The following is a 26,607-nucleotide window of genomic DNA, read 5'->3' as shown; positions in this document are numbered from 1 at the left end:
CTTTAGGCATCGTCTGATTTTTTTTCATGTTTGAAAATGGATATTCCCCAGTGAAAAACTTTGCACTACTATTTATGTGCATACTTACCTTGTTTATTTTACTCACACCCTTACTATGGACTTTTAAATTACTGTTTGGAGATTTTGATTTCATCCCACACCGATTTCCAAGTCTAATTTCTTTATTAATTTCTACTTGCTTCCTTGTCTTCCATGTTGGTTCTAGACCTGCTTCTGCACATAGAGACTAAAAGACTTGTCCCCATTAATATGATTCTCTTAAATAGCAGCTTGATTTGAGAAAAGCAGCAATGCTTGTCAAAACCAGGAGAGAGGAATGTCTACTTGCCTTTTATTTTACTATAAAGTTTGTGAATCTTCTGGACTTTGAATGCCAGGTTTTATTAGATATTTTTCTGTATTTCTGTTTTAAACTTCCAAAAACTTTAAACTTTTTAACCGCACTCTGAGGACTTGCAGAACATCCAATTCCTATGCTTCAATTTGTGTTTAAGATGATCTTTAGTATGTCTTTCAAGTCGCCTTCTTTGCTGTGTCAGTTTTTAATGTATTCCAGAATTCCGCTTTTGGAGCAACAAGGTCCTTGAACAGTTTAAACTTTGTATCTTTAAGGTTTTTTTGTCATATCTTAAACTGCAAAACCTGTGACCAATCCTAACATTACGAACTGTTCTTGAATGTGACTTTTAAGATCTGCGGTCATCCAGGCAGCATCACTATGAATTGTTAAGTGGTAGGAATTAATGCTTTCCTCAAATGATGAAAAGAAAAAATTTGCCAAATGCTTTTGTAAAAATTTTTTTTGTTGTTTCTGTTCTTTATTTTCACATTAAGGATACTTACAAGCAATTATGGCATGAGTAGAGCAGGCTGAAAGCCATATAAAGTTTCTGTTGTTTTAGGGAAGGATTTTTCCCTTCAAAAATGACTGAATATCTGAATGTAATTGTTTCATCTTTCCTTTTTTTTTTTTTTTTAAGGTTTTCTGGGGTCAAGAGCATTTGAACTGTTTAGTTCTTCTCCAGGAGCTTCTGTGGCAGTACCTTACTAAAAAGGGCAGTGTAGAGACATTGGCACCTGAACGTACACATCCAACTTGTTTTTCTATGGAAAGGAATCAGGCCTCCAAAACTGAGCATACCTCAGATGATCTGAGAACAGGCCTGTTCCAGTATATACAAGATGCAGGTAAGAAGAATATTATGGGTCTCTGGTTTTTTTCTAGATTATAAAGTAAAAACAGTAGTAACCTATTAGAGATTACTTGCCTCTTACAATGAATAACTACATTTATGTGAAAAGCAGTTGAAATGACATCTGCTAGAATTAAAAAAAAACAACCAAAACTTTAAAAGACTTTTTTGATTTCTTTCCATTAAGCTGTAATCTTTTAAAAGTCAGGGAAATTGCTTTTTTATTTTCTCTCCTTTTGATCCCAAGGAATTTACTTTTAACCACTTTGGTTTCATAAACCAGCATGTTTCTTTCTAGAAATTGTATAATAGATTGTAGCTTTCTTTCATTTGACAGAAGCACAAAAGCTGCCTGGTGCCTATGAAGTTGTGTTTTACAATGAAACTGAGGACAGTCCAGGAATGATGTTGTGGAGATACCCAGAACCCAGAGTGCTCACTCTTGTAAGAATCAACCCTGTTCCTTTTAATACGACTGAAGACCCAGATATTAGCACTGCTGACCTTGGAGATGTTCTTCAGGTGGGTAATGAGAGTTTTCTACATTTAGTAACAAATGAAAATGTTACTGCTGTAAAATGAGCATTTTCAAACTCGGTTTATTAAAAATAAAATACAAAACCAATGTCAGGAGCTCTATAAAATCAATAGGAGGTAAATTCCACAGCTTGAGCACATCTTTAGTTCTAGAAGTACTTGTGCAGACTTTTTAACCGCTTATCTCTGAAGTTTTACGATTGCATAAGCTAGCTAGAATTTGTCACTTCTGGTTTGCGAGCATACAGAGTTTTTATTCTGACTTCCTGTGATTTCATTTATCAGTCCTTGCTTAAAACTTCATTTGTTTTGAAACTGAAGTATGTGAGGAAGACCTGGTCTGAAATTTCCAAGATTCAGTGGAATCGTTGAACTAAAATCTCCACTCCAGCCATTCTCTCCTGTGTCTGTGTTGGCAGATGGCTGTGCTGCTTCTAGTAAGATCCACAGGGTAGAAAGAAAGGGCCTGTTTTCTCTTGTTTTGCTTGAAGAGGGTTGAAGTGGGCAGTCCAATTTGACTGTGTGAGATCATGGAACTGCTCTTTGAAGGAGGGCCGTGTGCTGCAGCCGTATGACTCGGTGCCCCACAGGTAGACCGTACCTCACAATTACACTGATCCTTAACTCCGGAATTGTTGCTTTCTAATGTGCACAGTCAGGTAGTCACATTTTCTCCTGTCTAGTATAATTCTTTATAAATTCGCTTATTCCTTGCATACCTATTTTGATTTTAGCTCAGTTTTAATTCTGTTAATCACAGTTTCCCTTTTGTATTACAAATTGGACATGTCATTATTTTTTTAAATTTCAATCTGGTTTTTAATTAGAACAGTGTTGTGAGTCAAGGGAAATAAATATCTCCTCAATCTTCCTATTTATTAAAAAATGTTGAATTGTATTTCATTATTGCTATAATGTTAAAAATTGCTTTTAAAATTGAATTATGCACCAATATGCTTTGAGTTATGAGGAAGTAGGATAATCTTCCTCAGATAAATGGTATAATGTTATTACCATGCACATACTGTTAGTGAGATCATGTAAGTGTCCTGCCAATTTCTTTGCCCTCTAGACAGCCAAATGTCAACTCCTTTCAGTTATATGAAAATTAAAATTAAATGGAAAAAAATCAGCTGCACTTGGCATGAGGTTTGAATCAAAGATCAAAATTGTGTTATTCTAGGCTGTCTTGATGACCCTATTAGGTTGCTATGAAAGCCAGCATTTTGCCCTCTTTCACGACGGTATTTTTGGAACACAGCACACCAAGTTTTTGATGTAATTACATTACGCTGCCCTTATAGATAACAGACGTCATGAGCTATAATGTATGTGCTTGTGTAATAATGTGACCCTGTCCAGGGGGAATAGCAGTTCTTCTTCAAGTGGGCATACAAAGCTGGGCTGCTAGTAGCACACACGTTCTGCTGCTTTGTGCTTCCATACTGCGGTCTAGAGAAAGAAAGGAAGTTGCAATCCTTTTTCCTGTCTGCTGAGATTGCCTCAGAGAGTAAGATAGAGACCAGGAAGCGGTCAGCCCCCAGCAGTCAGGTTCTGTCAGCTTCCACTGCTGTTACTGTAATTCTTCATATTTCTACTACAAGGGAAGAGATGAAAGCTGTCAGCCAAATTAGAGGACACGTATTCAGATCTTTGATCTTGGGCACATAGAGTGCAGAAATGCCAAGAGGATCCACATTTTGCTTGTGGGTCATTAATTATGGCAGTAAGTGTTGCCTGGCTTGAGGTGGTGATTTTTCATATTTTCCCGAAATGGCCATATCCCTACACAGAGAAGCTCTGCACAGTGTGGATAAACAACCATTACGAACATGGACAGTGTGCATATTTTTATTAATCTAACAGAGATATGTGGGTGGAATAAGTAATACAGAGTTGATTTTCAATTTTTTTTAGGTAAACTGCATTTACCAAATACTTATTCTAAACTTCAGGTTCTAATTTAGATCAATCACGAGGCCTTTCATCAGCTCCACTTTTTCTCCTATATAGATATATGTTTGTTTATTAACATACTGTGTATTTAGTGGATATGGAAAATTCATTAAAGATAAAAAAGACAAAACAACATTTATTGTCTTCAATTCTTGAAATGAAACATTAGAGAAACATCTGCAAGCCAAAGACTTCATCAGGGGATCTGAATTTGAAGATAATAATGATAAAAATATATTAAAATACATTTTAAAAACTTTTCCAGGATTGCGTATGTGTTCAAATGCAGGGAGGACCCATAATGTCACCCACTGTGTTACCAGTCTCCCTTAAGCCTCTGCTTCACCTGAATCAGGTCAAAGGTGCACTTCTGTAGTTTGTCATGAATTAAAAGTCTGCCAGTTGCATGTTCTTTCTTTCTTTCTAAGTTACTGTGACATTTCTTCTAGCTTTCTATCTGTGTTAAACTTCTAGCATATCGTTTTAATCGTGGGTAGGTTTTAGAAGTCTCTGATTTTATAGCTATTCTTCAAATTCCTGGAACTTGGAAAAGCTTCACCATAAAAAGAATTTTTCTAAATATTGAAGGTGTGTGTCATCTGCTATGGCCAAAAGATAGAGAACAGCTTCAGATTGTAAGAGTTGAATTGAACTATGTTTTTTTCCGTAAAACCTTACCTTACCGCTATTTGTAGATTGTCCCAAAAGCTTATTTTCTTATGCTTTTACTTGTTTTTTTTGCAAAGCTAAGAAGTTTCACTGATCAAGTTTCTAATACTTTGCTTTTTACAGTCCAAACATTGTTGTTTTATTTGTGAAGGGAACAGGAAGAACTGACGTTTCTGCCATGGCATAACACGTTGCATTTTCTTTAGCAATGTTAAATAGAAGTTTGATCTAATTGTTTGAAGGAAGTGAGAATCTTAGATGTGCTTGCAAGAAATTGCATCAGGATTGTATTTTTTGGGGGAGGTTGAGAGTATTTGAACTTGTTCTTCCTGTCTAACAGACATTGCAAACACTTTCTTTTTAATTTTTAATCTCCCATTGTCTCATTTTCACATGCTACAAATGTTCTTGGCTCTGTGATTTACCATTCTTTCAGATAACTAGTATTTGGTGAAACACCTTTAGACTTCTCTGATATCTCTTCTTAACTTTTAAGGAGTTCCTGTTGAGTGACATAAGGTGTTTCTTATCCTCAGGTACTAAAGCCACTCTCTGACATCTTTTTCTGACCCTTTTTTATCTGGAGACCTTTTCTTATTTTGATCCTCTTATGTCTACATCACTGCCAAGACCTTTTCTGAATATAACTTCTCAAGATTGTTTCAAAGTTTCTGTGGTAGTACTTGCAAGCTCTTACTAATGAAGCGAGAACATAGGTTTTATTTTTGAAATGCAAGATCAATTAAGTGAAGCAGAAACCAATTTATGAATTGCTTACAAGTGGTTTGAGTGAAACCTAACTGGAAAAAAGAGTTGATACTGGGTTCTGTATCAAGAAACAAATATGCTATGGATGTAGAATATTCCTGAGTCTTTTACACTGAAAATCTTTCTAATTCCTTGATCAAAACTGTTCTCTTGACTGCTCTGTCAGTTTCTGTATCATTTCCAGTGATGGTTGCCCGTTTTTCAAGTTGTGAAAATTTTTTGATTGATGTTTAGAAAGGTCTAACCAAAATATCTCAGTAAAGGTCAATGTGGGGTGAAGGAATATACACACAAGAGCATAGTTTCACGTTCTTGTAAGAAGAAAAAGTAAATAGGCTGTGTCTTATCCAAGTAATGTGATAAATACTGCTTTGAGCCACCACTAATGTACTCCTTGTATGAAGGAGATCTACAGAAAAGACCTTCAGGCAGCTACTCAAATGTTGGTAGAGGCATACCATTTTAATCTTGAATGTTGCTGAGATTATTTTTAAAATATTTGGAGAAGAAAAAGCATGTTCCACTTATAACTTCACTTAACACAACGCATATTTCATAAGAGTGAAGTTAATTCCAGCGCTGAGTCCATCCAATGTCATGTAAATCAGGATAGTCTATTACTGCCCAAAGCAGCAAGGGCAAAGAGTAGAATGGTGTTGACATTAGAATTATATTGCCACCTGAGGAGCAGAGGAAAGTCCAAATTTGGAAAAATTTCACAAAATTAATTCAAAAGCTAAAAAGCAAGATGAGGTAGCAATGCCTTTACTTTAAAAATATTGAAGATTCATAATTCAAAAAGGGATGCTCTCTGAGATGTTCTTTGTTATAATGAATGAAACTTAAATCCTTCACGTAGATTGCTGGTAAGAGAAAGTGTTGTGGTTAAAGATATGTGGATGAGCAACTTCGAAAGCTTATTTTATTAAGTACTTAAAGAAAATATGTCCACAAAACCAGGGAGACAAAGCCTACTGTTTTTGCTCCCAAAGTTTAGTTAATGCTACATTTAGGACAATCTCTTGTGTAGATAATTTCTATAATAAAGTTATTGTACAGGTGTTTATAAATTTGTCTCAGCAAGTATTCATTGCGAAGACTTAAGTCATGCCTCAGTTTCCCAGTTTAACAGTAAACTGTATGCTAAAAGGCAACCAGCTCATCATTACAGGGCAACAGGTCTTCTATTTGCTCTATAATGGTCTTGGTATGTAGCAGTTAAAGTTGGAGTTGGGGGGCAGTGATCATTCTTGTTCTTATGAAATCTGACCATAAAATGTCTTCTATGGAGATGTGGAAGCACGGTGATAGCCTTCAAGCAGAATTGAGTTTATAATGTATATAGAAATGTCTCTTGCAGAGATGTCAGAGCTGTAGGAGATAAATGAGCATCTCAGGAACAAGAATGTGCTAGGCAGTCTAAACTGCAGAGTAAGGGCTTAATAGTCTCTCTCTTCATCTCCCAAATTGGACATTGGCTTGAACTGGCTACTAGGACAGCTGAAAGAGAGTTTGTAGCAATTTCCTCCATCCTGATTGTTCTGGTTGCCTTGGAAGTAAGGCATTAGGAAGAAAGTAGTAGGAGAGTCTTGAATTCTAAACAATAGTTCATGATTATGCAGATAATGACACTGTCCCAGAACATAAAGAATAATTGAAGAAGAATATATTCCACATCATAACAAAGGATGGTATTTCAGAGCTGTCACGTGATGCTAAATTCAACCGTGCTTGTACAGTTCCTTGGATCTGTCAGGTTCAGCATTTGAGAAAGGACAAGTGTTCTTCATTACTATGATATTTTTAAAATTCAAAGGAGGGAGTTGCCGGGGAAAAAATTCAGTTAGTGATTTAGACTTTCACATTGTGCAGATACAATACGAAGTTAGCTACATTTAGATATTTAACCTCAAAGAAAGTGTTGTGGCGCTTAGAGCTGTACTTGCACTATGCATCTAGTTTCCCAAAGTCTTCCTATGTCTTCTTGCAGTCTTGAGAATCTCAGATATGTATTTATCTTTGCCTGTGATTAGTCTGTTGTTGTTTTACTTTTCTGATTTAATCTGGGTCATATTTTTATATCATTTATCTTTACCAAGAACAAGGTTGACAGGTTTGGGTTGGCAGAGGAGAGAACAAAAATTAGGAGGGGCTCGCCAAGATAGGAAAACAGTGCATGTGCCATCAAGGAAATATTCTGCTGTTCTGTGCAAGCAGGTGAACAGAATATGCAAATGATTTCCTGTACAACTGGAGGTCTGTTTTAACTAGTGAACTTTTTACAGAGATTCTCAGTGTTTACTGTTGCATTGTAGAGTTATCTTTCCAATAAGGGATATTGCTGGCATTGCCCCCTCTCTCAAACAAAAAGCTATGCATTGTCACAAGACCATTTACATAAGTGGCCATGGATTTAAATGCAGGAGAAAACCAGATTTGTCTAATCAAAGTAATAATATGATGTATAATGCTCCGAAATCTGAGTTCTCTGATTTATTTAAGCTGCATCACCAACACAGACTTAAAATTCTTTCTCCTGAATTGTCATCCCGTGAGAAATGCAAGCTGTTAAAGCTTACGAAACAAAAGGAAGATAATCTATGGCATTTGCTCGTTTTTCCATATGAAGTTAAAATATCTACTGAACTGCAACTGACAGGTTTTTGTATTTGAGGATGTGTCCCTTGTGTACCTGACGGGATTCCTATGGCATGCAAGTGTAGTCAGCATTATAACAGCTGAAGAAAAGATGAATGTGTGCTAAGACCTCCTTTTTTGGCCTTTCTTCTATATGTAGTGTCCTAAGAAACAGAGCACGGTTTAGAAAAGTGGTGATGAAATTAACCAAATATCAAGGTCTACTGGAGAAAATTTTAGGGCAGAAAGTATAGTTCCGAGGTTGCAAGGGCTTAACTGGGATTTAGTAAGGAAAGGCTAGGTAAATAAAACTACTGTGGTAAAATTTACACAGAGCATTTCCTAAGGTGGTGAAATCTCTTTTAGAAGAACATAAAATATTTCCAATTTCAAAAGACAGGGTTTCAAAAAATTGTCTGTTGCATTGCTTTACATGCTTATTCTGTTTAAATAAAGCTTTTGCAAACTCTGTAGTCTGGAATCTGATTCTTTCAACACTGTCAGCCAATAAACAGTCATTTTCTAGCACCTTGTGGCTGTTTAAACAGTGGCTTAAGGAAGCATGAGCTTAAGAGTGACTGACATTAGACCTACTGTAAGTCATTATTCCAGGAAGGATTTGACATGACAGTCAACAGGAAAAGAATTATGATCAATGTCAAAGACATTCATTTTTCCTTTTAATGGAGAATACCTCATTTTTGGCTGACTCTGCTTCCTTTTTACTTTTCACTCCCTGTTGGGACTACAGTGTTCAGCTGGGCATTTAAGAGTCTGGGAAAAGTGCTTTTTGGGAAACCACAACTTCTATCCATGCTTGATTTATTTCTTATATTCCCAAAGCAACAACTATTTTGGAAATCCAGATGATTTGTGTGTGACAGATTAGTGATTTAAGGTCATAGTGTTACTAGATAATAAGCTGTAAAGTTCAACCATGCTTCTTGATAAACCTGTCGGTTTGCAAATTATTGAATCTTCTACCACACACTTCAGTACTGTCTTCAAATAATGAGACTTTTTAGATGGATGGGGAAATAATTTGTCTAGCTGTTGTGAATTGCGCAGAATGCAAATTTGGTGCTTTGTCTGGGATTCTGCTTTTTAAAAAAACTTACATTTGTTGTTAATTCTACCTTTTGATGTTATTCAGTATGACTGTGATAGTCATACTACTACTATACACAGACTCTGTACAGTGTTTTTATGATCTCTCTACTGTGTGAAGAGTGGCAACAAGATTGAAATGAAACAATAGAGCCCAATTATTGAGCGTATCTGATCATAAACTATAACTGTAACAACTACCATTTATTCTAATGTAGGAAACTGCTTTCCCAGCAGTAGAAGCAGTGTTTCCATTCATGCATGAGGACAAAAATGAATGCAGTTCATCACATAAACAGCTGGTCTGTGTGAGAGGGCTGTAGGTTTGCTTGAGCCACTTACACTTCAGATGATCCAGGTGCAAGCAAGTTTTCTGATGCTGGGAAGAGTTTTGCACATGTTTTCCAAAGTTAAGACTCTGACTGTTAATTGTAAGTATCATCTTCATTTTCTTGCAAGGAAGGAAGTAGGAGCTAAAGAAGTTGGAGAGTTACACTGTGAGTCTTAAGCAGATGTTGAAACAGAGCCCATTCTCTCTAGGAATTCCAACTTTAAACATTATTTGTGAACTTCCTTGCCTGAGAGTAGGATTATGTCAGACTTTACTATTTTGTTACTGTTTTGTGTGTGTATAATCTTAATTATTTTGCCGTGTGATCTTAGTGTTCACTGCACTGAGATGAGACTGTATCGTTTGGCCTAGAGTTTCTGTGCAGTCTGCAGGGAGTTAAGCGTAACTTGTTGGGAATGTTAATGGAAGTTGTGCGTAATTTGCCTGTGCATCACACTGAAATTTACCCTTTGGGGTTACTGAGCCAGTGAAAATTCTACCGGGTGCCAGAGGACTGACGAAACCATCAGATTATCTTAATGACAGATTTACACTCTCCTCGTGTTCTGTACTTTTCAGATTTTGTAACTGATTTATGAAATTTTGCAAACCCAGGTCCTTCCGGCTGAACGCTGATCTTGTACTTCTTGTAGGAGTCTGTGGTGAGAATATGTGGTCAAAATAGCCCATATACTGAAAATTACAAACTACTTTATGTATTAATAGGCTGCTACTCTCAATCCCAGAGGGGACTACATTTCAACAGCATAATGTTTATATTATTAATAAATACTAAAGCCTAGAAAATTAAAAACCTTAAATTAAATGCACAAGAAATTAAATTAAATTAAATGCACAGAAAGAGAGAATAAAGGGTTTTGCAAGAAGTAGGTAAGTCTCTAATGTATGATCTCCTATCTGTATACTTTTGTTTCTCAAAACTCGCAACAATAAATTATGACCTAATTAATTTAAGTAAATTATGTAAATTGTTGGGTTTGCTATTCAAAAAGCAAGTGATCATCACGTAAACTCAGTCTCAAGATGAATGACGGTTAGTAGAAAAGTTTGAACTTAGCAGTACATAATTTTCCTGTTTAGAGTCCTGCAGAAATCTCAGTTATAGCATAGCGCTATTCTGTGTTTTAACAAAAGCTGTTAGTGTCTTTAGAGTAATTTTTCCATGATGAAGAAAGCCAGTATCTGTGACAGATTACTTTACTCCACACACCTGCATTTGCTCTGAACCTGCTAGCCTGATAAATTGATAAGTTAGTCACATGTTGTTTTAAAAAGGCAAAGAACATAGTTCCTAATAAAAGAATGCTACATATTTCTTCTAAAAGGTTAAAAAGCATTTCTCAGGGCTCTTAAATTACCATATTCTGATACCAAGGGAAAATAAAACCTGGGCTTAGAGTCTTGTTTGTACTTAGAGGGCTTTCCGGACAGGAAGGCAATCTTGATGCAATTCAGTAAGCCACAATACCAGTGGGGCATTACAGGTGAAAAAATTGCAGCTGTACCCCTCACCACAATGTATTACAACTGTACAGTGGAATATTTCCTGTACAGAAATAGGGCTTGGTTAACTTTGTTTCCCAAGAGTAGATCACATTAAAATGTTATAAAATCATGATTTCCTGCATTTGAATACTTGTGGTTTCTCAACTGGTTCCAATATTACAAAAGGTTTTTTATAGCTTCTATTAGTTGAAGATGTATAGAAGCTTTTTTCCAAAGTCAGCTAAAAGGCAGTTATGTATTTTTAAAGAACAATTTATCTCAGAAGACAAGAGTTTTCTTCCACATCTCTTTATTATAACTCTATTTGATACTTATTTTAGAAACTGCAGGACAGATGTAAAATTAAATCAAATTAAATAAATATGCTAATAGGACCATAAATATATATGTGAAATGGAGTTGAAAGAGCTGAAGTATATATTATTGCTCAGAAACCAAAATAGTAGTTATTTTTGCTATTCAGCCAAAGACCTCAGTGTAGATAGGGGAGAAAATTAAATTAAGCAGATATTGCATATTCAATTTTAAAGTGAGTAGTTGTAATTTAAATGTCCTAGCTTTAGGACCAAATCTGTTAAACCAAATTCAAAGAGAAGCAAAGCAATTCTTTGAAGAAATTATATGGCATAATTTTGGAAAACATCTCCAATTGGGGTTTCTGATTATTCCTGAGCCTTGAAAACTGAGAGTGCACCATAGTGAAATAACTTTTACTTCCTGAAATATGCAAGTATGTAACATTTAAACTGGCGTCCAAATACAGAAAACCATAGAGAATATACAAAGGAGATTGAGCTGGGGGGGACAGCAAATACTTTGTACAACTAGAATGTTTTTAATCCTAGTAGTACTGCTAATCCTAACACTACTAATACTAGGCTATACTTTTACCTCACTGTAAACCACCACTTTTTTTTTTATTTGTTTGGGGGGTTGTGGGTTTTTTCCCTCCACAAAATGGGAAAATTTGTGCTCTGTAGCTGTGCCTGGTGAGTGTTTTCCATACTGATATGATACCATCTTAACCCTAAGGAAGGTTAAAAAATGTTATCCACTGGTTTGTAGCATGATTTCACAAAATCAATCACACAAGATAAACAGCAATGTGGATGATGAAGTATCTTACAGTTGTCCAAAATGGTGTTCCAACAGTCAGATTGACTTGTGTATGTTGTGTGAATAGGCATATTACAAAGGTTTTGTTCTATTTAATATTATTTTTCTTTTGAACATATTTTCTACATAGTGTATTTTTATACAGGATTCTTTTGCTATAAACAATACTTCAAAATCAAATTTAGTACTAATGTTGCTGGTAGTTATTGCCAAGAATTTTTCCCTAGTAAAACTCTGGATAAAGCTTTTTATTTCCTGCTACTGCAACTTCTGTTCACTTAATGAGAGAATTGTGTTTTTAAGGCAATTGGCCCTAAAACAGTAAAATATCCTAATAACAGGATAGCAGTCAGTTTATTCATACTCAGGAAGCTGAAGTTAAAATCTCAGCATGGGTTGGTGTCTGAGTCAAAGTGCTAGTTTACGTTGTATTCTGCCTCATTCACTGAGGTGGCCTTCCTTGGAGAAGATGAAACACACGCGCGCTTCCTGTCTTCTGTGTGCATTTTCTTGTTGTTTCTTAGCTGTTTCTGGAACAAGAATAGATTAATTTCCAAGAGGAAGCGCCCACGATCTGAGGGACTGAGATTCAAGAAATGAATATTTCTTCTGTAAAAGCTTTTTTTCTAGAAAATACATGGATCAAAAGGAAGCATCACAGAAAGCAACATTAGCTACCTCCTGTAACCCAGCTGATATCATCTTTCTTTCTCAGCTGGACAATATATATTTTGAAGCCTAAGAAATCTGCATGTGTACAATTAAAAGTTCATTTTTTATTGTTTAAGCAGTAAAGCAATAATACTTCTATACAGCCTTCATTCAGCAACCTCAAAAAAGTAGACTGGTGGCTGTAGCTTTTTCCTAGAGACAAAAAAGATGTCTGAAAAAGATGAGATTAGCTAAGAAATGGAGATACTTCAATCACTTCTGTCCTACTTGGAAATCATGTCTGTGTCTGAGACATGTTAGCATTCTGACAACATAGGTATGATCATTTATGGCAACATGACAGGTTGTGGAAGTGCACTCGTGTTGTTTCTCTGCTCGGCTAGGGAGCTCAGCTAGAGAAACATACCTGAACACAGATAAAGTGGTGTGCACCCAGAGCTTTTCAAGTCCAAATTAACCAAGTAGCCTGAAGCTGGGAGATTAACATCAGCTCACAGGAAAATCTAGAAGCATGTTGTAGTCATGAAATCCTTTAAAAAGCATGTACAGATCAACAGTCATTTCTCTCCTATTGTGTCTTATTATTAGACATAACTGCAAGTGGGAATAAGTATCCATCTCTTCAACACAGGGATAAAAATATTAATATGTAACATAGCATGAACAGATTCTGTAGCATTTCTTAACCCCTGGTTTCCAAATAGGAATTAAATTATTCTAATACAGATAATGTGTGACACAGATATGATGAATAACGAAAACCGCAAGCTATCACATTGTAGTGCCTTTGTGGGAGTACTTCATGTTGGTTACTAACATTAATACTGTCTTGCTGATAGGTTAACAAATGTGAAGGAAATGACTTGAGGGATGCAGGTTTTTAAGAGGGTTTTCAAGTTTCTTGGTTTTTTTCAGAGGGGTGTTTGTGAAATGTGTGTGATAGAGGTTTTAGCTTGTATGTGTTTCTCGTATGTGTTAACATAACATAGAGTGAAATGAGAGATTCAGAGAAAACAGGAATCCACTCCAAAGATTTCTGCTCCAAGGCACCTATTTCCGTTAGTTGTTTGTGTCCTGTAATTGCAGGGAGCAGGACTGGAATTGTCACTTGGAGACAGCTGATTTTCTTCCAGTCAGAATTTGCCAATACACCATTTTCCTTCTTCTTCCAAACAGTGTCATGCTATTTTCAGACCCTAAATGTCTATAGCCTGCAGCAATAAAAAGAAAAAGAATGAACCTTTAATTTCTCTACTTAGAGTTTAGGCTGTTTTCATGCAGCTTTTCATTTCTGCTTGTGTTGTTAATGCTGCTGAAAAAAAGTATTTGAGAGCCGTTTTGCTCTCTATTGCTATAATCATCCTTCTAAATAAGTGTTTGCACCATAGTATGTGGTTTTCTTGCAAAACAGAGCTTGGAGATTTCTGGTTCAGTCTGAGTTTAAAATTAAATAACAATTTTATGCACACGTAAGTGACAGGTGAATAAAATATTGCATTTAAAACTATCTTTGAGAGCTTGGGAAGAAGAAAAAAGTTGCAGGGAAGTGTCTGTTGGAGATGCATGCTTGTTGTTTAGCAAAAAATTTAAATATGCTTTGTTAGTGTTTGTTTTTACAGAGGCAGCCTTAGCAGTCACATTTTCTAAGAGGTAACAATCATCTGAATTATAGCTTAGGTTTTATTCAAATATTTTAAGGTAAAAGTACTGTATTTAATTCAACATGTGGGGGATTTTTTGTTGCAGCTAATTCACTTATTCCCACTGCTTATGACTCAGTTCTGGCATTATAGCTCATTTCCAGAGTTTCACAACTATTATTTTTGGCAGCTAATATTGCCCAGAGCTACCATCTTTCCTTAAACTTATCCAGATCAGGCATTAGTAATAAATCCCCTAGAACAAATAAAGCTAGATATGTAGGAATCAAAGATTCTAAGTCAACTAAGTCTTTTGCAAGCTTCAACTAGAAAGCTTACAGTTTGTGTAGTCCCAAAGCTTGAGCTGTATTTTATACAGGCAGTCACATAAAGTGTGTCATTGACCTTTTACTTCTAATATGCAGATGACACCTTGAAACATACTGTCTCTTGTGCTTTCTTGACATATTACAAGGTATTTAGAAAAAATTTGTAAACAAAAATAAAGAGGAATAATCTTTTCAACTTGCTTAAAAGTCTGCTTTAATTGTTAGGCAATTTTTTCTTGTTTTGGCTACTCATACTGCTGAGTTCAGCAATCATTTCTTTGCCTTTCCAAATTTTTCATAATTCACTTTAAAGTGTTTGGCATGTAGCATACAGAATGTGTCACGCTGGAAGGGACCACAGTGGATCGTCTGGTCCAACCTCCCTGCTCAAGCAGGACCATCCTAGAGCACGTGGCACAGGATTGCATCCAGATGGTTCTTGAATATCTCCGATGAGGGAGACTCCACAACCTCTCTGGGCAACCTGTTCAGTGCACCATCACCTGCACAGTAAAGTTCTTCCTCATATTCAGATGGAATTTCCACTGCATGAAGTTTATACCAGAGCCTGAAGAAGAGTTATTACTTTTTATGGCATAATAATTGCTTTGATCATTTTACTTTGCAATCTTTTCCTCACAATAAATTTCAATATATTCACTACCTACTGAGTGGGTGGAAATATTGACATACCTACTTTTACTTTCTTTTTTAACAGTATATTTGAAATCGGGTTTGGATTTTTTCAAGTTTTGCTCTGCCTTTTTTTAAAATCTTTATTTTCAGTCTCTCTATATTACTTTCCTCTTGCCTCACTGGTAGTTTTATGGCTTTTGTATTGTAGTGCCACTTAAGAAATTCCATTAGTGTGCTCTTTAACTTGTTCTTCCAGCACATTAATCTTAGTGGGAATAGAATTCATCGTCTTGCTTAACCTCTCTTAAAATACCTATTACTTGCCATTCTAATCCAATTTTGTGAGATTTTCATAAGGGAGACTTGCATATTTAAAGAGAGTTTTATTTTGAGAGGTAATGTTAGAGAAATAAATATCCCAAATAACATGATAGCTTTGTGAGACTTTTGTTGCACACATGTTACTCAACAACATGGATAAGAAAAGATAAAAAAAGATTGAAAAGAAAAGATTGAATCAGGTTCCTGAAAGAATCTCAAAGTATTTTAAGGACTAAGATTTAAAAGTATGCAGAAACAAATGCTGCAGTATGTAGAATTATCTGTGCAACCATGAAAAACCACAGCCTTTTCTCAGAAATTACACAGATCCTTTTGTAGTTATATCATTCCGAGACTTTATGATATAGAAAATATGCCAAGTATTGTAATATTTTTTTAAAAATCAAATTTTTTATTGCCAGTAGAGACTGTGGAGGTTTAAAAAAAGAAATATGGGATTGTGAATGGCTCCACAATGTTGTACGAAAGATAGCAGATGAAGGAAGTTGGTCTTTTTGTGTTCATCATTAACATAGGGGAGTTTCTTGGAGGTATCCATAATTGAAGGGTAGGACCACGGATGTAGCAGTGTAGCAATCTGGAGTGTTTGTCCACATCCATTAAACTTTCAAATAATTCAATATTGGCAGGTTCTGAAAATATCTAAAATTCTGTAGTGACACTGAGAGCAAAAAGAATCAATTTAGTGTGACTTTGAAATACTTCCACAAATGCAATAATGTGATGTTTCTTATTGCTGCTGTTGTGCACAGCACTGTTGTACGGTTAGCAACACAGAAGCAGCAAAGATCAAGCCCAGTCTCCTCCCATTGGGCAATGCTTGTTATTTCTCCATATTATTAACAAACCAAGCTTTTAAAAGCAGCTGTCATGAGCACCAAGTCTGTCCTTGAACCTTCCCATCTTTTTCTGTGTGGTTTCTAGCCTTACATTTTATTCATAGAGCAACCTCAGTTTTGACCCATAGTTTCTAAAGACCTTTCCTCTATTAACTGTTTCTCTTGTGAGGTGTATGGGTGGAGCAATTATGTTCCTATTGTTTTATTTCATTTAGTCATCAACTCTCCACAGTAGGAATTAATACAGTTTAAAGGTAAAAAAATGGAAATGTATGCCATATTCCAGATGAGTCCCCAATGGTGTATTATACAAGTCAATTAATAATTGTCCTTTGCTTTTGGAAATATCTCACCTGGTGTCTCTCAGGATGGCATTCACTTTTTCCAAGCATCTTCATACCACCTCATAATTTTCTGGCTGACATTTACTTATCTTCACCATTTCCAATTCAATATGCAGCTTATAAACAAATGTCTTTATGCATATGACGTGAGTTTTGATGTTAAATCAATCCCTTTCTCTCAGACTCTAGTCTTTAAAATTAAAGCAGCTCTCCTGATTGATATTGCTGTGGTGCTTTGTGATATATACATTACTGGTGTCAGAGGTTTGTTGGCAGTTATTAGATAATTTTTTTTCCCTACCTTTTAAACTAAAAAAAATTTTAGTGACTGTGGTGGATTTTTTCAATCATTGTGACTTGACAGATATAGTAAAAATCCACCTTTCAGGCTCTGTGGTTCCACATGTTAATTCCTCCAGAATTCTTTGGTGATTATTTATGTTCCTTTGCCCTCCCCAGCTTGAACCATTGAGCTCCCTGAATTTTTCTTCTTAACCTTCATTCCTGTTAATTAATCAGCCTGCTGTCACCTCCATATGCATTATAATCTTTACTGAATAACAAGGAAGATTACTTACAGAGCTTTTTCTAGATTTGCTTGCATCTCTACCACATTCTTACTTTTTTTCCTGGTTATTTATGTATGCATGTCTATACACAGACACACAGGGATGAAAAAGGTAATAGTACGTATGTGTCAATTTTTTCTTACTAATTGTTTTATGTCGTCTTGACTTTTAGTAATTCTTGAGTCTGTACAACTGTCATAACTGTGGATTTCAGTATCTTAATTCAAAAATCTTCATAGCTGACTGAGTTTGAATTTGTTTTAAATTCATAGTCTCATTCATTTTCATGCTATTACCAAAAAAAAAAAAAGAAGACTAGGACACAATCCTTTAAAGTCTATACTTTTATTAAAGCTGGTTTTCTTTTGTCTTTAAAAATCTCTCTAATAACATTCTCTTCAGTTCATTGGTGCATCCAGAAATAATCCAAGTAGATTATTTACAGACTTAAAATTAGGGATGTGACTAAACAGAAGCCACTCTGTATTTACTGGGTTTGATTTGCATTTGTTAGTCTAAATAACAAATATTCCTTGGAAAAAAAGATCATGTAATTACAAGTATTTCATTATTTCACCCAGGATTTTCAGTAATGTGTTGACCCACAACAAGGTATTGTGTTGTCTATCACATTTTTTTCTCTATGTCATTGATTACTTTAATAAATTTATGTTTTGTTATATAATAAAACTAAAACAAGTTCCAGAAAAAATTAATGATGATTTGAATGTCTTTGATACCATGATGTGAAGACATCTGATGGATTTTTTGGCTGCATAATACAAATAATAATTAGTTGAATTGTCTTTGTTATGCATGGGTACTGTGGAACAAGTAACTGGTTTTGTACAGAGGAAGTTGGAATTAGTTGGAAATTAGTTAGAAAAGTTAGTCTCCAATGATGTTCTAAAAGCATTTTAATTCAAGTCCAGACAGCACAGGATCTCAGTAATGGCTACAGTTCTGATTTTCTATATGGCAATTTACTTTTATTTAGTTTAGTTAGTTTTACTCTTTTAGTGTTTACAGGGAAACTATTGTATTTGCCCCTGAGTATAAATTAATTATACCTTCTCCCTTTTATTGCAGATTCCTTGCAGTTTGGAGTACTGGGATGAGCTTCAGAAATCATTTGTTGCATTCCGGGAATTCAGTCTATCAGAAAGCAAAGTCTGTGAACTGCAGCTGCCCAGTATCAACCTTGTGAACGATCAGAAAGAGCTCATCGCCTCCGACCTTTGGAGGATTGTCCTGAATAACAGCCAGAATGTGGCCGATGACCAAAGGTAATTTTAAAGGAGGAGGGAAAAAGAGGCATCTAATGCTACCCTCCTAAGAGATCCCTTTCAAGAGACTTAGGAAATAAGATGCTACTTTCATATGTGATAAGGACAGTTAGTCTTACCTGAGCTTCAGACTGTCGTTCACCTTCACACAAGGGCACGGAGTGTTCACAAAAAAGAGCTTCCTTTAGGTTCATAGGCAGCCTGGTGTCACCATAACCATCCATTTTCTGAATACAAGGATTGCTGAAAAGTGGAGACAAACAACTGAAACCTCTTAACTGCACAAGGCAGTAAAATTAGCTAATTAACAAAAGAAGGCTGAGGCACAATTCATTCTATAATGTAGTAGTAAACATTCTTCTTCCATGCAATGCTCATACATCGCCTTATTCTCTCCTCAGTGCAAGTCAATGACTAAAATAATCTGAATGTCTATTTTAAATATATTGAACAAAACTTTAGTGTTTCAAGAGCATTACATTATTATTATTCACACAGTTTGCTTACTATGCTAACAGTAAAAAAAACTTAATCAGTGTTTTCAAACACTGGAGATCCATTTTACATTGTGTTTACAGCTGGAATGAGTGTGCAGTGACAGATATTCACTCTATTTGCATTCATTCCATTTAGGTTAATATGTAGAGTAAGAAAAATTAGTAAAAATTCTCTCCAGAAATAGAAGTGGAATTGCTTTCAAAGACCTTCTTAATATTTTCTATTTAGAGCAGAAAATCCAAAATTACTCTGTTGGATTATTGGTATTTGCTGATTCTTGCTGCTTGTGTATGAACACATGCTTGAATGAGTATGTAGCATCCACATATGTGTTGTACGAAGCTACAGAATTCAGAGAAATCAGGGAATAAGAACATGGCTTACAAAATTAATGAAGAAAATTTAACATCTGGTTTCCATTAATAGTATCAGGTTGGAAATGATTTCTTGATGTTAATTGTGAAAGAATGCATTTTCATCATTGAGAAGTTAAGTGTTTTAGACAAGGTTAATTCCTCTGAATGTGGGACCCTGACAGAATTGCCTTCCTGGTCAGCTTAACACCACAGAAATGTGAACTCGGTGGGAACTGGAAATGATGTAGTGAAATTTAGTAGATTTTTTTTCATTAAGGCATTTAGCACTGTAATCGTGTTTATTGTTTTCTGCTCGAATAGGGTTTATCACTGTATGCAATGTTTCATTCGGGGAGCTCTGATAAGCTAATGAGTTGTAACTGTTCAGAAAGAACAAAAATTAAACTGAAGCATTTGCAGTTCACTGCAGAGAGATAGCAGGAGAGGGAATAAGGTAGCAAAAAATATGCACTGCACTACTGAAGCATTTGAAGGTAAATAAACAGAAGAGAAAGAGGGAAGTCAAGGGAATGTGCCTTGAACTGCCACCTACCTGTACAGGGACTGCAGAATCAATAGTCTTGATACCTTCAGTGGCCTGGGGAATTTATAATAGTTTTAAAAAGTGTAGTTTACACCTACATGAACTAACAGTAGACTGGAAATTTAAAGATTTGTGTAGGTCGGGGTAAACTCCAGAAACCTATAGGATACACAAGGAAAACCTCTGATTTCAATTAGATAAGAGAAAAAGTTCTATTCCCTGCCTCAGCAGTGTTTTCAGTTTGGAGGCATGGTGGAGTACTGCTCTAGCTCTTGGGGCCCCAAATGTAAGAAGGATGTGGACCTCCAGGTGGGCTGGCCACAAAGATGATCGGAGGGCTGGAACCCCTCTTCTATAAAGACAGGCTGAGACCTGGGGTTGTTCAGCCTGAGGAAGAGAAGGCTCTGCGGAGATCTTAGACCAACCTTCCAGAACCTATACAAAGCTGGAAAGGGACTTCTTACAGAGACATGTAGTGACAGGAGAAGGGGGAATAGATTTGAACTTAAAGATGGTAGGTTTAGATTAGATATTAGGAAGAAATTCTTTACTCAGAGGGTAGTGAGGCACTGGAAGAAGGTTGCCCAGAAAAGTTATATATGTCCCATCCCTGGAGGTGTTCAAGTCCAGGCTGGATGGGCCTTCAAGCAACCTGGTCTAGTGAAGGTGTCCTGCCCATGAGAGGGCAGTTGGAACTGTGGTCTTTAAGGTCTCTTCCAACCCAACCTGTTCTATGGTTCTATGATAGAAATTCAAGCTGATCTCTCTACACTAACTTGAAACAAGGCTGCACTGCAAACTTTCTTGAGGACAACTGCAGGAAGGACCTGTGAGGAAGAATTAATCCTGACCAGTCAGGAGTGCTCCTGAGTGGATCAGAATTAGAGGAGCTGTTCCTCAGAGATGAGGCTTTGATCTAGGGTTTTTGAAGTGCACTGGCTTTTTCTTGGAGACAGAGCAAACATGGCAGTCACATGTCACTGACCTGGAGGTCTTGAGACAGTACACAAATACTGAAATACATATAAGTTACCACTACGGAACAAATTTAAGGTAATGGTTAAGCCCCAAAGGATCATGTTCTGTTAAAGGGAAACCTTGATTAGGAGGTGGTGACAGATACTGTGGACCTGCAGAGAAGGCCAGCCTTTCTAGACCCCTAGTAGCGTGTAGGAAGTCCATGTTGGCAGTAACTTCGCTGAAACTCTGGCTTTATCAAACAAACATACTGCTGCCAGTATGGATAGTTTCTTGTCACCAAGCGCTCTAAAATGTGTTCTAGATTCTAACTTGACCAAAAATATCACAAACTTTTTTGGTTTTGAGAGAGACACTGCCCATGTAATGCCCATGGTAAATTTCAGTGTTAGGCTTGTTCCTAAAACAAATGTTTGACATGAGATCTTAGTCTTGTGAGAAGAGCCACAAGGCACTTTGCTTAAAGCTGGTGCTGAGTGTTAGACGACCAAATTCTAATGCTGAGGGATCTGCGAGAGCCAGAAACAAAGGCTGTATAAAAGTTGAATCTCAATTTTCCTGGAGGCTCCTGATAATTTGACATTAATTACATGCAGCAACTGTATGATTGATTAGAAAATTTAATTCACTATTAATTATGTAAAAGCATAAAAATGCTTAGTCTTGTTGAAGTTTATTTTCTTAGTTTGATGTTGTATTTTGGATCAGACTCTTAACAGTTGCCATATGCATGCAGCTGCTGCGTAATAATAATAGCATTTCCTTAAAATTCTGCAAGGGTTTTTTTGGTGGTAACCTCTATGATATGCTAATTATTAATAACAGAGAGCTGATCCCTTGTGTTTTAAGTACTTTATTATTGATTCCTAACATCAGTTATAAAGTATGAAACTTATGTGGTTCATGTAACAAGAAAACAACAGGGTTTGTGAGAAGATGTGGATTCAGCTGATATGTTGAGCCAGGAGCTGGCAGGCTGAACTATATCAACTAGTAATGAATATGGGAATGTGCAAAGATGTCATGATCCAAATCTTGTGGTATGCAAGCTCTTTCTGAGATCGATCAGGAACGAATTGGAAGTATAAAAATCAAGGAGCTCTCTGGTGAAGGACATAGTATATATGTGTATGTTGTTTGTTTTTAAGAATTTTGTAGCCTGTTCGTTATTTCACGTATGCATAAGGTTTGAATGAACATTTATGAATGTTTAATCAATGAATGAACAAATCTGAAGTCCTAAGTGAAATAATTTAGCGTCTCTTTGGGGATGTAAGAGAGTGTTTAGGAAATAAATCATATATGGCATAAATGACTGTTTATGCAAGACCTTAAAGTAGGGGGTTTTATCACGGGAAAATGATCACAGAAATCGTCACAAAATAAATTATTTTTAGAGGTTTTTCATGTTACAGGACTAACAAATCATATTCAAAATTACTTCTAAAGCTTTGTTTGGTTGGTGAGACATTAAAGCCCCTCCCTGGTTTGGTTGGGAGGGGTTTATAATTTTTTGTTTAAATGGGTTATGTTAGAAGATATTTTATATATTTGTGCATCTGCTGTCTAATTTAAACAGTATTTCTATAGTTACTGACATACTAATGTAAAATAGTAATTGAAAATGCCTTAAGATACAAACCATGAAACAAGTACCAAAACTTTTAAATAAGCTTAAATTGCTACTTTTAAAAAATTCAAGTGAAGAATCATGACCATATTTCTTGCTCATTGTTTTAGCTTTTGTTCAAAGTAAATGATGTACTGGATTTTGACCTCTAAAAATTTGGGTTCAGACCAGCATTTGAGTCATAAATTAAATGAGTTAAGTGGTCTCTTTCTTCTTCCCAGCGGATATTTTCCCATGTTGTAGTTTCATCACAAATGGCAGTTTTGGTTTAAATATTCCACTCTTAAAATAACAAGAATAATGCAGATCACTGCTAAGTCATTGCTCCCAGTTGCCATATATTGAATTTGAACTGCTTTGCATGATGTGAATATCATAACTTATATAATTAGTTCAAACATGGGTATTTACCATTTTAAAAATTCTGATATTTCCCAGGATTTTGAAAAAAAATAAAATTCTGGTCAGGTCAGTTTTATTTAAAATTTCTTCTGGTTTTGCTACACCCATCCCTCAGCATGTTGTGCCAAACACAAAGCAGTAGAAGCTGGTTGTTCCTTTTCTCTGCAGGTGAAAAATCATGGACGATCCACACAGCTCCAAGGCAGCTGAGAAATGTGAGGGTGTTTTTATAATGTATTCTCTTGATGCACAAATTTTGATTTCAAAATCACACCTACTTCTGATATTAATGCTCCTACTGTTGTTTACCAAGACTTAATAGAAATTTCCCTGTGTTTTCAGCTAACTCTGCTTTCTCTTTTGTTTGTGCACAGCATGTGATGAAGGACTGTGTCTGATTTCTGTGCTCTGTGCAAGGTCAAAGTGGCAGTGCTACAGGTCTGACAGAAGTCTACCTAGGCAAAACATTTAAATGGGATTTAATTTAAAATCAGAGAGTCATGGTAGTGGCTACAGTCCGTCTTTAAAACCTGTTCATTTGACATTACGATTTTTTATTACAGTTTAGTTTTTTTAAGAAAATACAATAGTAGTTTGGTTGCTGCTTTTAGTACATGTACTGTAACTGATTTATATTGTTACTGTATTTTTATTTTCATGATGACATGGGGGCTATAATTCTGAATATGGATTCTGGTTGAGTAAAAATCAAATTGACCTCCTCACAGATAAAACAATTACACTTCAACGAAATCTGAGCAGATGGGAAAAGAGTGATGAATGAGTCCTCATTGCGTTTCTTCTCAAATGCTTTCTAGAAAGTTATTTTCTCTCTTTAGAGTGCCTTTTCCTTCTAAACAGTGGTTTAGCAAGCATTGTTCTGCTCCTCTCAATCTGTCACTGCTGGCGCTTGTCCCTCCCTAGCAGGAGACAGGGTGCGAGGCCAGTTCTGTCCCATGGAGCAACATTGTCCCACTCTCATTTGCTGTTTCTCTCTGGTTAGGTTTTTAAGCATGTGGCTGGACTCTGAATTTTGTAGGAATTGTTTCAGTGGTGAGCCTTTTTGGTTTCTAAGATGACTCTCCATGAGGAAACAAAAAGCAGCTTTGAATCTTTTTGTTCCCAACACTTTAAATTCCAGAATACTACCTCCACTTGGTCTGCTGCTTGTGGGGCAGCAAAACTAGTGCAAAATATGGCTAAATACTTATCTCCCTAGTGTGAAGTTCCTGCCACATTTCCCTCTGCATCAAGCATGTCATGTTGCTCTGTGATTATTGTGGTTATGACTGAGAAATTACAAAGGTCCCACCACAGTAAAATGCTCAATAAATAAAACGCAGGTACATAAAATTTGACTAAATGCAAAATTGGAGGGGTTTGGGGTTTTTTTTATTCTATGAAAATATGCATCTCCGAAGCATATTAAAAGAAATAAAAATGCTGAGTCACTGATAGGTGACTGAAGGAATAGGTTTCTGAGGAAAAGATATATATTTTTTCAGAATAAACCTCAAATTTCAGAAATAAATGTCCTTCCTTTTTACAGCCATTAGTGTTACAGCTGTTCTTGCAAATTAAGTCTTAATTCAGAATGTCAAAGTGCAATTACTTTTTTTTAAAGTTCCTCACAGTTTGGTTAGCATTTGTCTGCACACGTCTACCATTTTTCCGTTTTCATTTTATATTTTCCTGAACTTCTGTTTCTAATCAAAATGCAATGAGCAAAAAACCTTTAAATATTAATCATTATTCTGAGAGAATTAACCAGTACTTAGTTGTCTAAATCAGCATATGAATTTTGGTCCTTTCAGATTTGCTTCCATGCTCTGTTCCAACAATCTAAGAAATATCCATGGCAAAACAAAGAAAAGCATCCCACTTCTCTGACTGTGGTCCAGTCCCATAAATATTTTATCATGTGAACACAAAGAATAATTTTGTTTCCAAAGATGCCTGTCTCAAAAGGCCTATAACACCGTTTTTTGAATGTAAATTGACAATTTGAAGAAGAAGCACAGGAAAGCAGCTAAAATTCCAATTGAGTAATTTATGTTTCATCCTTTACCAACCTAGTCCATTCTTGTCATGATTCTTTGATAGTTGGCTAATTTTAGTTAGGTTTTACTGCTGCATAAGTATTTTATGTCCACAAATCTAAAGTTGGATTTAAGCTCTATAAAGAAATACTGTGCTAGATAGTTACTGTACCACAAAAAAATACTGATAAATTTACCTATCCATGGAACTCCATGCACTCATAGCTGAACATTTTTAGTACCTACTATATTTGTGCATAATTTTGAGGTAAAACACATTGCATGATGAAAAATTTGGTCCTGAAAGCATAAGACATTTTGTTTTAAAAGCCAATTGTCAAATTTAAACTTCTGTTTGAATTTAAAATATCTTGAAAATGTCAGTGAAAATGTATTTGTGGTGCTTTATAAAAGCTAATGACTTTCTGACAGAAATATTAAGTTGACCTTAGTTTATCCTTCATTTAATTTTATTTGAAAAGTAAAGACAGTATTTGACTGAGGACATGGACATAATTCTCTTGAATCAAGTCTAAACCTTTAAACTACAACTCTTTAGTACCAAACTTCGAAAGCAGTGAGAATAAGGAACATTAAGGATAGATTTAGCTTAAATTAGAAAGTTTATTTGTACTTCGGTGGTGTCTTAGCAACCTATAGAATTCTGATGTAGTGTTAGTTTCTCTCAAAAGGCTGAAAGATAATTCTTGGAAATTCGTGGTGTCAGGAGCACAGCTATGAAAAAAAATCAGTGGCATGGCATTATAAATGTGTAGTTAATATGTTGTAATAGATGCTAGTAAAGGGCTCCAGGCTGAGCTTATAACACTTAGAGATTCTTTTTAGATTATGATTGTAGAGTGAGAAGAACAAAGGAAATAAAGCTTACAGGGACATAGAAGTATAGAAGTAGTTTTGTAAGTTTATAAAAAATCATTCTCTTGACCAGATTAACTTGCAGCTCATTCATATAGCTTAAGGAATGATAAAGCAGCTGTTTAGCTATTTCAGCAATTAAAGATACCTGGTGCATAAGGGTTCTATTTTCTCTAAATATGTATTGTTGTTGTGACTCAAATGTTTGTAAATTGAAAGTGTAGTGTGATAAAAGTGTGGTTGGATTGCAATCTTGTCTGTTCTGTTCTGCTTTGGAAAAAGTACAGACACTGACATTAGCAGTTAAAATAAAACAATGACATTGTCTGTGTCAGAAAATGCGCATGGAACATGATCAAGTCCTACTGTAAAGTGGTAAAATCCTGGAAGTCCTGAAAGTACTACTTTGTTATCTACCTTCTGCAGCTCGGAAAGTGAATCTGGCTCCCAAAGCGCATGTGATCAGCTTGTAACCCCCACGGCATTAGCAGCCTGTACCAGGGTTGACTCCTGTTTTACTCCTTGGTTTGTGCCATCACTAAGTGTGATGATCCACTTTACCTGTTTGGAAGTCCACCTATGCCATCATCTTGATCAACTTGGCACAGGTATGTATTCCTTTGTGTAGCATAGTAAAAGCATATAGTTCATACGTGCTGCTTAACCACTCTTTTGCTGTCTGTAGTCCTCATTTCCTCATTCAAACAGACATTCTTGAAATAAATTATCACAAACAGCCACCAGTGGTACAGGCTCCAGGGTAAA

The 26,607-nt window shown here is 35.8% G+C and overlaps 1 protein-coding gene across 1 annotated transcript in view; it reads left to right on the top strand.

Annotated features, from left to right (window-relative positions):
• Positions 1-26,607, top strand: part of VPS13B (vacuolar protein sorting 13 homolog B) — a 424,599-nt gene that overhangs the window by 343,046 nt on the left and 54,946 nt on the right. Inside the window, 4 exon segments of the mRNA XM_032708140.1 lie at positions 1,002-1,209; positions 1,552-1,736; positions 18,323-18,519; positions 26,269-26,450. Coding sequence (XP_032564031.1) covers positions 1,002-1,209; positions 1,552-1,736; positions 18,323-18,519; positions 26,269-26,450 — 772 coding nt within the window.

Source organism: Chiroxiphia lanceolata, chromosome 1 (genome assembly GCF_009829145.1).
Source record: "Chiroxiphia lanceolata isolate bChiLan1 chromosome 1, bChiLan1.pri, whole genome shotgun sequence".
NCBI lineage: Eukaryota > Metazoa > Chordata > Aves > Passeriformes > Pipridae > Chiroxiphia > Chiroxiphia lanceolata.
Note: the sequence above shows the minus strand (reverse complement) of the source record. Positions and strands in the feature narration are given on the sequence as shown.